This window comes from Aphanomyces invadans, assembly GCF_000520115.1.
Source record: "Aphanomyces invadans strain NJM9701 unplaced genomic scaffold supercont1.3, whole genome shotgun sequence".
Lineage (NCBI taxonomy): Eukaryota > Oomycota > Saprolegniomycetes > Saprolegniales > Verrucalvaceae > Aphanomyces > Aphanomyces invadans.
Genome location: NW_008580148.1, coordinates 941802 through 952813, shown reverse-complemented (window position 1 = coordinate 952813; position 11012 = coordinate 941802). Strand labels below are relative to the sequence as shown.

The window sequence follows — 11012 nt, the reverse complement described above, 5'->3', positions numbered from 1 at the left end:
AAATATTCATCTCCGAAACGTGTGGAATTGCAGGGCTCTTGCATCTTTATTTTTTCTGCTTTTTGGTTGGTTTGACTGCAGATGACGCTTGTTTTCGCTTCTATGAACCACGACGCACAAAACATGAGCACCTCAAAGCTCATCGAGGTAACGTACCGGTGGCAGTTTGCTTGACGTTGCTGCGGATTTCTTTACAAACGTGGCTTTTGGACGCTCGTCGTCATCGTCAGCTGCGATGTCACTTTCAATACCGCCTTCTTCGTTCGACTTGATGTCGTCGCCTTCTTCGTCACTGTGGTCCTTGTAGAATATGGCGTCGATGTCCTCGTCGCTATCATTGCCCTTCTTGCCGCCCTTGCGTTTTCTCTTGGGGACGTCTTCGTCGTCCGACTCGCCTGAACTATCTTCCTCGTCGTCGGACCCGACCAACTGCCGATTTAGAAACTCAAACTTGTTTGCGTCGAAGTCGTCCTACAAAACATCTTTTGCGTCAAACGTATAACAGCAAAGGATTCGCTTTCCGCGCCCTGATCGTACGTCATCGTTGTCGATCTCGGCCTCGTCAAAGAACTTGACGTGCTCCTTCATCCGCAGAAACTTTTTGCCTTTCATGTGCTTCTCGACCTCTGCGGGGATCTTGTTCAGCACAATCCCAGTCACGTTGCAATACAAGCACTTCGGCTTGCGTCGATGGGCGACAATATATGGTTCGAATTGCGCAAAGTCGTAGCTGTACCATTCCGTCGCCTTCTTGAACCGCTTCGAGTTTAAGTGGGCGGTCACGATATCCGCCCGAGGAGGCATTTCATGGCCCGTCGCCGTGCACTTGATCCGGTTAACCTTGACTCCGTCCTTGTTTTCCACAGACGACACTTCCAAGATGCCGTTGTTCGAGTCCACCAGCGCTTGGACTGCGGCATCGATCGAGCTGTCCGCCATGTTGTCGTTGGTGTATATTTGGGAGTTCAATTTGAAGGAATGCCAATCGATCTATATCCGGATTCATCCGGATACGTTTGTAGCATTGAGCGGCCGAAAGAGCACGATCTATGGGGCGGCGAAGGAGTTGGTTGTGTGCATGCTAGGTGACGGAAGATACGTCGTCGCGAAGACGAGAGATACATCCCGTGATGAATGGATAAGCACGACTTATCTCTACAATTGTGAGTACTCTACTGCACCTAATCCGCGACCTTGGCAAGTGTGAGTACAGCAAGGCTCTCGCTGTAGTACCCCTCTTCTATCCGTGCCTGCAACACCGCCGCCGTGTCCTTGAGAATGTCTGTGCTCGAGGGGTTGACCACAATAGGCCCCTTCTTCAACCCGTCCAGCTCCAGCAGTTGCCCTTGGGCATTCTGAACAAACGTGACGAAGTGATGCTTCACATCCTCTTCAGTCGACGGCACGGTGGATTGACCCAACGACGCATACGACGTATGGACTTCTTGGAACTCCGTCATGTTCTCCAAGGTGGTCGCTCGATCCGCTGGCGACTGAGTCTTGGTCGTGCGGTGGTACTTTTCAAGAATCGAGTTTTCCACTAGCGTGATCGAGCCCAAGTTGTTCAAAACTGAGTGAATGCAGGCAATCACACCACAGGCGTAGTCCAATTTGGGAGACTGCTTCATGAAGAAATCTGCCTTCGCCACTGCCGGAGTTTCCGCCGTGTCTTTCTTCAGCGACTCGAACGTAACGATTACAGCGACGACTGGGCGAGGGACAAAGCCATGGGAATCATCGTCCAGCCCGAACATTTCGCCAACAAACCAGTCGGATGGCAAGCCCAATTGATATAGGTACTCGGTGAAGACTTCAGGGTTGCTTTCAAGAGGCGGCCAACTGAACTCGGAGGAAGATTCGGTCGCCATTGCGCTGCTTGGAGGTCGGTGGGGTCGGTTGAAGATTTGGAAATACGACGCAGGAAGTTTTGCCGTCGTGAATGTTGGTCGTGAGGTCTACACAGAGTACCTTGTGGGTCCCCCCATACACGATTTAAGCGCCTTCCGCCCCTACTACCACCAGTTGAGCGTGGGTTATTCTGGTGTGCCTGAATAAAACGTGAAATTGACGTGACGTTAAATAAAAATACGTGTATCCTCTGGAGGTTTTTGGGGGCTCAACTGTCGTTTCAGGGGGACCCGGACCCCCATAAGTGTGTTGCCATTGCCGCGTCGCCATTCATCTTTGGCGGAATCGCGAACCCATCAAGATGAGCAAGACGTTCCAGGAAGCTTCGCACGACTACTTGCTCGCCCGCCAGCGCATGAATGAAAAGGTCAACATGTGCAAGGACATTGAGGTCAAGATGACCGAAATCTTGCACCAGATCCAAGACGCGTATGCTGCCCGCGGCGATCAAGCCAAGACAGTGGGGTCCTTGTCGCTCTCAATCGTCGCCGCCGAAGGCGACATGCCCGCTGGCACCGTCATCAAGGTGTATGTGGAGCCCGAATCTTTTCCTGACTTTGAGGAAATTGACGAATCCAACGAAGAGAAGAAGAACCAAGTGGCATGGGCCGATAAGGACGTGTTCCCTGCCACGTTTGTGTTCGAAGCAGTGCAGCAACGCGAAGCCGTTGCATACATCACGGTAGGCGAAGACAACGACGATGCCACGCCTTTGAAGGAATTTACAATCCCCATTGCCTCTCTTTTCCGCGAAAACGTCGACGCTTGGTTCAACTTGGCCAGTGGTGAGGCCGAACCCGTTGCGAAAGAACCCGAAGCCGCCGTCGAAGCTCCTGCTACGACCTCCACCCAATCCACTACTGAGACCGTTCTTGGCATCGCTCCTGCCGCTGCGGCATCCACGGAAGCTGTGGCCACTTCTGATGCAGCCGAAGTGGAGGTCCCTGCAGAAACTCTCCACGAAGCGGTCCAAACACCACAAACTGAGGAACCTGCGGCAGAAGCTGCCACTGAGGAAGAAGCTAAGGAAGAAAAGGTGACCCCTGTCGAACAAGCCGATAAGGTTGAAGAGGTTGCCGACGAAAAGGTCGAAGCAGCCGAAGATCAGAATGAAGAGACCAAAGAGGTCGTCGTGACAGAGAGCGAAGTCGCCGCCGTCGTGACCGCAGTCGTTGCTGAAGATGAAATGAAGGAAACTATCGACGCTGACGCCGCTGAGGTCGCTCCCGTCAAGGAAGCTGCTGCCCCTGTCGTCGAAGGCCGCGTGCGAGTCCAGGCGTCGTTCGAACTATCTGAAATCGAGTTCCTCGCCCAGCAAGCCGTCGCATTGTCGAAGGCCAAGGCGGACATGGATGTGGAGATTCGCTTGTGCGACCAAGAGTTAAGCTCGGCGCGCATGCGGTATGAACGATTGAAGGCAAGCCAGAAACCGACGCCTTCCGGTGCCGCCACTGCCAACAGCCTGCTTGGCGGTCTGAAGTCCAAGTCAGCTTTCGCGCGCACCCCAGCCAAACCCCAGGTATGTGACGAAATCAGCGTTGTTTTCATCTTATGCCTGGCTAGACCTTGTACGAGCGCACGACGGCCGCCCTGTCGTCGACGTTCACCCCTCAACGCCGTGCGTTGGCATGGAGCGTCACGTTTTTTGTGGTCGTCTCGGCGGTCTTCCACACCAACGGCGACGACCTGTTGATTTAAATTCGTGCGAGAACAAATAGAACCTTATCTTTCCGTCAACGAGGACTTTGCACGAGCTGCCGGTTCTAGGTGAGCCTACTTGCACTGCGCATCTCCATGGACCGTCGTTCGATGTTATCATCATCGCAGTGAGTGGAACTGTGCTGCACGTGCGTCTGATCTCTGCACATGAATCATCATCTAATTTTGCATGGCTTGTTGGAAAGGTCGATCGAATAGGAAAGAATAGGTGACCTTTAAACGGTGGAAAGTTAGACCTGCGAACCGGCCTGGTCGGCTGGGGCAACGATGCCGAGCGTGGTGGCTGTTGTGCCCAACGAGACACGCGTGGCGTCGTATGCGGGCGGCGCCTCGCCCGAGAACGCGGGATGGCTCGAAATCACAAAGTAGTTGAAGAACGCGTTCAGGAAGAGCAGAACCGCGTCAAGGATTGTGACCCAGTACGTCCCCATAGACAGCGGCCAGATGGCGATGCTGGAGTCTCGTGAGGTCAAGCAGATCGACAAATAGGCTTACAATAGGAGGAAGATCGTGCGGGTCTTGTAGCCATACATGAACCCAAAATTGGCTCGGAGGAGGACGTCGAGGGTGGCCGTGCGCAGCTCAAACCCAAGCAGCAACAACCCAAACGTACTACACAACAATGCGTCAGCCGGAGAACCGATTGCGGTGAAAAACGGCGAGTACATGATGTAGGAGGATGCAATGAACGTCTGGAAGTCCACAACGTAGCCGGCGACCCATGACAAGATGCCAGCGGTCACAGTCAGTGCGGCAAGGATAATGTTGATAGTTTGCATCACTCGGAGAATCTTGGCTGAGTCAGTCTTCTTGATCCTGTGTGTGCACACTTGTGAGCTCTCCTTAAGACCGACAAGAAAAGTTCGACGACTTACGACGAGCCAACTTCTTCCATGAGGTTTTCAGCAGCAGTCTTGGGCGTTCCGGGGGGCGGAGCGCTGTTACCGACTTGCGCAGGGTTGATGACGCTAGCATGAGCAGGCGCGACTGGAGCTGCCTTGAAAGACGATTGTTTTTGTGGAATGGGTAGCTTCTGTTGATGCTCTCGAAATGAGCTGCAGTTCTCTATGCTATCAAGTTGGACGGCGCACTCACCTTTGCGGCACCTTCTGGGGATGTAGCTGCCATGCGAACGGAAGGGTCTTCGAAGGGGTTGCTCATGGCGATGTGTTGCCGCTCGAGTTTGGAAGTGGTTGCTGCGGCGATTCTCTTGCGCAGGGGAACAATGGCGAATCTTTCAACGTAATTCTACAGGAAAGAGTTATTTTTATTGACCAATAAAATTCCTCCGATTGACCAGATGCACCTCGGATTGGTCAAAAAGACGACTGTGCGATCTAAAAAGCAGTTCGAACTTGAGCAACGGCACATGAACACCAACGGCGCCGCTAAACCGACAGTGACAGGAGGATGCGCCACGAAGGTGACCATCGGGGTCGATAACGCAAGGATGATGACGCGCGGTGGCTGTTGCTCTATGAAGGGAGACACGGAGGCGAGGAAGGAATGACTTTGAATTACATCAGCAATCTGTGACGTCAACCAAATAGCGGACTTGGTCGGCCGCACACACTGCCTTTGCAATTGAATCGTTTAACAACAACCACCCTTGTTGGCGTTGTTTCCATTCCCGCCGAAACCTGTCGGAGTGGCCGAGCCCGTCATCCCAACTTTGATGCCATGAGCCTAGGTTCACAATGTAGATGGAGATTCTGCCAAGTAACCATACCTCGTTGGTGACGTCGCAAATGCCAGCTTGGATGTTGGCGTGGATTTTTTGCGCAGTTTTGATGAAAGCGTCTTCCACGTTGGCCGCCGTTTTCGCCGACGTTTCGAGGAAGATAAGGCCGTTCTCCTTGGCAAATTGCTCGCCTTCCTTGTAGCTTACCGCACGTCGGTGTTCCAAGTCCGATTTGTTGCCGATAAGCATGATCGCCATATTCGAGTTCGAGTTTTGACGTGCTTCTTCCAGCCATCGCGTGAGATGGTTGAACGTTTCCCGGCGCGTGATGTCGTATACCAGGAGCGCGCCGGCAGCACCTCGGTAATACGATCGAGTAATCGATCGAAACGATTCCTGGCCCGCCGTGTCCCAAATCTGCAGTTTGATCTGCTTGCTGTCGATGTTGATCATGCGGGCACCAAATTCGACGCCAATGGTCAGGTCGTGGACCGGCTGGAATCGCTTGTCCGTGAACTGCAGGAGGAGACACGACTTGCCAACACCGGTGTCGCCAATGATAATGTACTTGAATAGATATGCGTAGGACATTCTACATGCACGGCGTGTGAGTCATTGCTCTCGCAATCAGCCACCTTCATGGTCCAGACCTTGCTCCTGCGATAGGCACAACGGGATTTTGAACGGTGGGGCCATGAAGAAGTCGAAGATAATCCGGATACGACAGCCCCATGAAACGACCATGCAACGACAGGCTGTTAATGACATCACTGACAACACCAACATTCCCTGCATACGAAACATTCAGAATGTGATCCAGACAAGCAACTTACCTCTGTTTAACGACATGAGAATGCAACTTGAAGAGGTTTACGTCATCCGGATATTGCAGAGAACCAGCGACACGCGCTGCAAAGGAACGACTATGGAGGAAACAAGGATGGGAAGACGAAGCTCAGCAGTGACAGGGATATGAGGGCACGAGCCATGAGTATAATAAATGTAGCGACGAGGGAAACTTAGCCATGCACCACGGCAATAATAATTTGTCCTTAATCTCGCTAGAATGGCGAGGAGGGTTCATGGCAAACGTCAAGGCGACACAGGCAGGGCAACGTGATATACTCACCTTTGCGTGACTTGTGGCGATGCAAATGCGACGACAGTCACGCCGCATGCAAGCTCCGCGACAAGCTCCTTGTAGTATCCCATGGCCTTGGACGCGGTATATAGCAAAACTGGGATGTCCAGTACCCACAGCATTGCATGTGCATAGTCCAGGTCAATAGCATCGATGGAGGCCTTCATCGAGCTGAAGACCAAGTCGGACAAAAAGCACATGGCTAAGACGCCATTCAGGATAGCAACGAACAACGACGCGCGCTGTCGTCGAACATCCACATGCAGGTCACTGGCGAACATTCCGAGGAGTCCAAACGCGCATGCCAGGGCTGAAGGAAACCACGGCGGGAGGAACAACACAAAGCTCACGGTGAAGTACAGGAGCTGGAAAATCACAGCTTTTCGGAAGTCGAGCCTTGCTTCGAGACCAGGTTGGGGGGCAGGTGGGACGCGTGTTGGCGGCGCAGAAGCGTCGGAGACGTGAATCGCCATTGCTACGGCGGCGTTGGTGGCATCGCTTGACCTTAGCTCCGCTTGTGGGAGATCGATGTAGTCACTCGTCGGTGTAATCGGCACCGCGATGGCCACCGGGACGTGGTGCATGGTCATGGCCAAGTGACCAAACCGTCACCTGAGCCCCCACCATGGGTGTTGTTTCCATTTGACAAATCTTCCATTGTACGGAAAACGTGCATTTGCCTCCGTCGTTTTGTGGGTTTGACCTATTTGACGTATGCGCTAAAGGCCTCACGGTTGAGGTAAAACAATTGACCTCTGCCCTACTTCCTTGAAGGTGAACTGCAATTATTCTGTTGTATTGTACACATGCAAAAGTTAAGTGTACTGTGGCTTGCCTCTTTGCAAATGACTGACGCCTCAAACACGCTTCCACAGGCATCAGCTGTGTCTTCGCCTTCTTGTGTCGCGTCTTTGGCTTGCGCGCTCCACATGCATCCATCGAGGTACTGTACGTTTGTTGCTTGCCTGAAGTCCTGTCTTGGTATGCGCCAAATTGTTCTGAATTCACGTTTAAACGCATTATTTTGGAGAAGACAAGTTATCCGGATTCTTGTGTATCAAAGAAATCCTTATCCGAACTTGCGCATGTCTTTGTAACGACGACGGACTTCCCTGTCCAGAAGTTATAGTCCCTCCTCGCAAATCCCATGATTGCCCGCCGCCTCATCTGCACAAGCTTGGTAAGGAAGCCGTACCATGGACATGTATGATCTGAAAGTTAAAGGGTAGGCACATGCTCGACGCTCCATGTCTTCTGGCTCGGGCCCTGCGCCCCATTCTGGAAGCAACGACAACTCGTCGTTTTTTCAGTTGTTGGCAATGTCTGGTGTGATCGGGTACCTGATGAACAAGCGAATGAGCGATAAGGCTGACTTAATGGTGGTGCTCTAGTGTGTCTGTGTATATCTACCAAGATCCTGACGTGTTGCCCGAACCGATCCGCAAGTTTTTGCCCATCAAAGGCGTCGAGGGAAAGAACATGACACTGGAAGAGTACGAAGTGTGGCGTGCCAGTCAATCGGTCCCGAGCGGTGCCCCTGCTATCACGGGTGAAAAGAAGTACGTATTTATGATGATTTGTTCGGCGCAGTTCACTCAATCATATCTCCAGAAAGGAAGCAGTCGTGGTTGTGACTGCAACTGAGCCAGACATCGACCCCACTGAGGTCGTGTCACCGCATACTACCACTCAAGAAACCGTGGAATCCCTTACCCAAGCGCTGGAGCTCGCACGTGCCAATGAAAGCACGTTCATCGCTGAACTCAAGACCACAAAAGCTCCCCACTCGGACGAAGATAAAGAAATGGTAGGTCGCCCTAAACCACGTAGACTGTGTATTCACCACGCGTGCGTAGTTGCAAGCGTTCCGCAATGAAAAGGCTCGCATTAAGAAGCAACTTAAGGCTCTATCCGTGTGAGCAACAAATCCATCACGCTGTGCGTGATCAAGTCAGGACTATCCTGGTCACCGATCATCGACGTAGAGAAAGTTACGGTGGTTTCCATGTTCAAGTTGAAAGCAAAATGTTCGGCGGTGGAAAATATTGTCATTTTCATGACATAATCCAAGTTTTCACAAATTCCCATGAAGGAATACGTGTCGTCAACAAAGTCGAAATCTGTGCAAAAAGTGCATATTTACCTTCACTCCATGAACGTAAGTTGAACCACTATATATAAATTGCATATGAAACATGCATTCTCAATGAGTCAGTGTTGAGTACAAAAGACACAATACTCAAATAAATTGATACACGTCAAATCAGCTCTCTGGAGGTCGAGATCGATCGTTGCGGTGGCGGCGACGATGTACCTGGCGGGGGAGTGTACTTTGGTGTACTCATACGTGATCATATCATGCACCACTGCCAACGCATCACCATTGCCTCTAGCACCGCCATATCCGCCCCGCTACCGCATCACGAAACCACAAGCGACGCCACCATGGTGTTGACTTGTGGTGGTGGTGTCAGCGGTGGCAGAAGCGGACAAGGACCTGGCACGATTTTGGGGTTTGGTGCAGGCAGGCGTGGAATATCCCATAGCGGTGGTGCCTCGCCCACTTACAGTGTCCTGTGCACACTCTCACAAACTCTACAGATACCACATGTCACGCGGATGTGTTGATTTGACGGTGGTTCGTAGGGAGGTCGTGGTGCTCGCGGGCGACCTCGTAGGTGGTGTGCCATGCCGGCACAGAGTATAGATCTAGGTCGAATGCACAGACAAGATTCATTCAAGCAGCCTTGGCATCGCACCTGCGCCAAGGTGTTGACATGACACACTCGACAGTGAAGTCGTTGGCCATGTAGAGTGCATTGTTTGCAGCGTCTGGGATGTCCTTGGTGGAAGGGATGCATCCTTTTCCACCATTGCAACCTCAGACACCACTACCATGGCTCCCCGCCACCAAATCAGTCGTCGGCATCACCACATTGAACTTTCACCACCTCCGACACCATCGCAACGCCCCTGGCGACCACTGCATTCTTCATCACCCACCTGTCTCGGCCATGACTACCGATGTAGCCACACAAATTCCAACCCCGCCAGCTAAGATCTGTCCACCATTTCCGTTGACGCACCAGCAGGGATCTCTGCAAAGGCTCTCGCCACCTGCGCTTCTAGTCGTCCAGAAAGTCCATCCTGATGCCTCTTTTGTGCTATCTACAATGCAGATTAGTCGTTCGGTCCATGGTGGCATCCCCACTCGACACACCCAGGTTTCGAATACTCTTTCGCGGCGTTCCCTTGGGTTGCAAACCCTCGAGAGGTATGTGGGGTGCGTGGGCAATCACCTTCTAGCAGCAGCCTCGTCCACGAAGCCGTCCAGAATGTGGCCGCGGCGTAGCCCACGCTACTCATGGGGAGCCAGGACGATTCGTCGTGTAGCTAAGAAACAAGCTTGATGCGTTGTGTCCGATGCAGGGAATTCCCGTTCCAAATAAACCTGTTGGAATGCCTTCGGGGACCCAGCGATTATCCAAATTTTGAAGCACAACATGCACAAAGCAGAGTTTGGATGACTGCACTTGGCGTTTCTGGGCAAACGAATTCGTTGCTGGTGGCAATGGCCGGGCAACGAAGGGTGAATTCAGCTCGACTGGCTGGCGGCAAGCTCCAAGTGGACTGACACTGACTGAACCTGCTCCAACCTTGCTGCGCCACCACTTGCAGACAACATGACGCATGGGCTTCTATTTTTCGTGGGTTCGTCCATTGCTGACCGTGAGCCAACTGTGTCACAAAGCGAACATGACGTCGGTTCGCAGGACATACTTTTCGCCGCGGTCGACCCGCGCACCTTCGTGCTCGAGGCAGTGATCCCCGTGGCCGTGCATGAGTACCATGCCTGTTTCAGGCATCACGTCCAGGACAGACTCCTTTGTCGCGGGCTCTCGTTTCTTGGACTTTTTCGGGCGACGACTCGAAGACGACGTGCTCACGTAGAACCGCGTGGCGCCGCCAACGAGACCAGAGTCCGCCGAGTCATTCAAGTACACAAGGAGAGTGTATCGACTTTCAGTGGACGTCAGTTCGTCCACAACGCTCTCGTCGACGTGACACCCAAATGCCTGGCCGGTTCGATATCGGTAGAACTTGATGGCGGGGTTGCACCCAACTGCTTTCTCGAGTGACGGAGGAAGGAAGGGGTGCAGGCGTTCCCACAACTGTGCGGCCAGTTGCGGGGAACGCAAAAGGAGACGATCGTTGTCGCGGAACGCATACTCGGACGTCTGTGAATGAAACACGTGGGTGAACCCGATGCTAGTTGCGAAAGCAATTGCGTCGTGGCACTCGGATTTTGTCATGAAGTACCGAAGTCGTTGGATTGAGCCGTCGTAGAGTAGGTCCAAGGTCGGATGACGAGCGTACACCGGGATGCAAGGCTCCAGAAATGATGACGCATACTGGACAGACGGGTTTTCCTCCACGTGGTACGTGAAGGCCGATCCGGCCGCCGCCGATGTCGCCGGCGAGTTCGCTGGTTTGTGTGCTTTCGGCATCGATGGGCGATTGTAACATAAAATAAATACGAGCTCGGTATATAAATTTCAAGTA

The 11012-nt window shown here is 52.7% G+C and overlaps 8 protein-coding genes across 9 annotated transcripts; 2 read left to right on the top strand and 6 right to left on the bottom strand.

Annotated features, from left to right (window-relative positions):
- On the bottom strand, positions 1-962 carry H310_01988 (hypothetical protein). Its single transcript, XM_008865350.1, has 3 exons — positions 538-962; positions 157-471; positions 1-100 (listed from the first exon to the last, which is right to left on the bottom strand). Exons 1-3 carry the CDS (start codon positions 937-939, stop codon positions 47-49), a joined length of 771 nt encoding a protein of 256 aa, XP_008863572.1. The 5' UTR covers positions 940-962; the 3' UTR covers positions 1-46.
- A 141-nt stretch (positions 963-1103) lies between these two features.
- On the bottom strand, positions 1104-1902 carry H310_01987 (hypothetical protein). Its single transcript, XM_008865349.1, has one exon. It carries the CDS (start codon positions 1866-1868, stop codon positions 1182-1184), a length of 687 nt encoding a protein of 228 aa, XP_008863571.1. The 5' UTR covers positions 1869-1902; the 3' UTR covers positions 1104-1181.
- Positions 1903-2171: 269 nt separating this feature from the next.
- H310_01986 (hypothetical protein) lies at positions 2172-3645 on the top strand. The gene is made up of 2 exons (XM_008865348.1): positions 2172-3427; positions 3472-3645. The coding sequence occupies exons 1-2, from the start codon at positions 2210-2212 to the stop codon at positions 3604-3606; spliced, it is 1353 nt and encodes a 450-aa protein (XP_008863570.1). The 5' UTR covers positions 2172-2209; the 3' UTR covers positions 3607-3645.
- On the bottom strand, positions 3446-4851 carry H310_01985. 2 transcript variants are annotated; one of them, XM_008865346.1, is made up of 6 exons: positions 4723-4851; positions 4503-4660; positions 4294-4443; positions 4123-4239; positions 3841-4080; positions 3446-3786 (listed from the first exon to the last, which is right to left on the bottom strand). In XM_008865346.1, exons 1-5 carry the CDS (start codon positions 4786-4788, stop codon positions 3858-3860), a joined length of 714 nt encoding a protein of 237 aa, XP_008863568.1. In that variant the 5' UTR covers positions 4789-4851; the 3' UTR covers positions 3446-3786; positions 3841-3857. The 2 variants fall into 2 exon arrangements, with proteins under 2 accessions (XP_008863568.1, XP_008863569.1); XM_008865347.1 differs by lacking the exon at positions 3446-3786 and having other exon boundaries at positions 3793-4080.
- Positions 4852-4878: 27 nt separating this feature from the next.
- H310_01984 (hypothetical protein) lies at positions 4879-6052 on the bottom strand. The gene is made up of 3 exons (XM_008865345.1): positions 5959-6052; positions 5357-5900; positions 4879-5313 (listed from the first exon to the last, which is right to left on the bottom strand). Exons 1-3 carry the CDS (start codon positions 6039-6041, stop codon positions 5221-5223), a joined length of 720 nt encoding a protein of 239 aa, XP_008863567.1. The 5' UTR covers positions 6042-6052; the 3' UTR covers positions 4879-5220.
- Positions 6053-6275: 223 nt separating this feature from the next.
- H310_01983 (hypothetical protein) lies at positions 6276-7096 on the bottom strand. Its single transcript, XM_008865344.1, has one exon. It carries the CDS (start codon positions 7037-7039, stop codon positions 6434-6436), a length of 606 nt encoding a protein of 201 aa, XP_008863566.1. The 5' UTR covers positions 7040-7096; the 3' UTR covers positions 6276-6433.
- Positions 7097-7576: 480 nt separating this feature from the next.
- On the top strand, positions 7577-8656 carry H310_01982 (hypothetical protein). Its single transcript, XM_008865343.1, has 5 exons — positions 7577-7629; positions 7679-7785; positions 7841-8008; positions 8061-8256; positions 8306-8656. Exons 1-5 carry the CDS (start codon positions 7597-7599, stop codon positions 8366-8368), a joined length of 567 nt encoding a protein of 188 aa, XP_008863565.1. The 5' UTR covers positions 7577-7596; the 3' UTR covers positions 8369-8656.
- Positions 8657-9869: 1213 nt separating this feature from the next.
- H310_01981 (hypothetical protein) lies at positions 9870-10995 on the bottom strand. The gene has a single exon (XM_008865342.1). It carries the CDS (start codon positions 10955-10957, stop codon positions 10193-10195), a length of 765 nt encoding a protein of 254 aa, XP_008863564.1. The 5' UTR covers positions 10958-10995; the 3' UTR covers positions 9870-10192.
- Positions 10996-11012: the final 17 nt, after the last annotated feature.

Coding starts and splice junctions, on each gene's coding strand:
- H310_01982 (XM_008865343.1), top strand. CDS start 7,597: ATGATTGCCCGCCGCCTCATCTGCACAAGCTTG. Junction 8,009..8,060: donor GCTATCACGGGTGAAAAGAA/GTACGTATTTAT, acceptor TCATATCTCCAG/AAAGGAAGCAGTCGTGGTTG. Junction 8,257..8,305: donor CGGACGAAGATAAAGAAATG/GTAGGTCGCCCT, acceptor ACGCGTGCGTAG/TTGCAAGCGTTCCGCAATGA.
- H310_01983 (XM_008865344.1), bottom strand. CDS start 7,039: ATGACCATGCACCACGTCCCGGTGGCCATCGCGGTGCCGATTACACCG.
- H310_01985 (XM_008865346.1), bottom strand. CDS start 4,788: ATGAGCAACCCCTTCGAAGACCCTTCCGTTCGCATGGCAGCTACATCC. Junction 4,444..4,502: donor ATGGAAGAAGTTGGCTCGTC/GTAAGTCGTCGA, acceptor GTGCACACACAG/GATCAAGAAGACTGACTCAG. Junction 4,081..4,122: donor CGCACGATCTTCCTCCTATT/GTAAGCCTATTT, acceptor ACGAGACTCCAG/CATCGCCATCTGGCCGCTGT.
- H310_01984 (XM_008865345.1), bottom strand. CDS start 6,041: ATGGGGCTGTCGTATCCGGATTATCTTCGACTTCTTCATGGCCCCACC. Junction 5,901..5,958: donor GTGCCTATCGCAGGAGCAAG/GTCTGGACCATG, acceptor CCGTGCATGTAG/AATGTCCTACGCATATCTAT. Junction 5,314..5,356: donor TTTGCGACGTCACCAACGAG/GTATGGTTACTT, acceptor TTGTGAACCTAG/GCTCATGGCATCAAAGTTGG.
- H310_01986 (XM_008865348.1), top strand. CDS start 2,210: ATGAGCAAGACGTTCCAGGAAGCTTCGCACGACTACTTGCTCGCCCGC. Junction 3,428..3,471: donor GCACCCCAGCCAAACCCCAG/GTATGTGACGAA, acceptor ATGCCTGGCTAG/ACCTTGTACGAGCGCACGAC.
- H310_01981 (XM_008865342.1), bottom strand. CDS start 10,957: ATGCCGAAAGCACACAAACCAGCGAACTCGCCGGCGACATCGGCGGCG.
- H310_01988 (XM_008865350.1), bottom strand. CDS start 939: ATGGCGGACAGCTCGATCGATGCCGCAGTCCAAGCGCTGGTGGACTCG. Junction 472..537: donor CCGAGATCGACAACGATGAC/GTACGATCAGGG, acceptor GATGTTTTGTAG/GACGACTTCGACGCAAACAA. Junction 101..156: donor CGTCAAGCAAACTGCCACCG/GTACGTTACCTC, acceptor CGTGGTTCATAG/AAGCGAAAACAAGCGTCATC.
- H310_01987 (XM_008865349.1), bottom strand. CDS start 1,868: ATGGCGACCGAATCTTCCTCCGAGTTCAGTTGGCCGCCTCTTGAAAGC.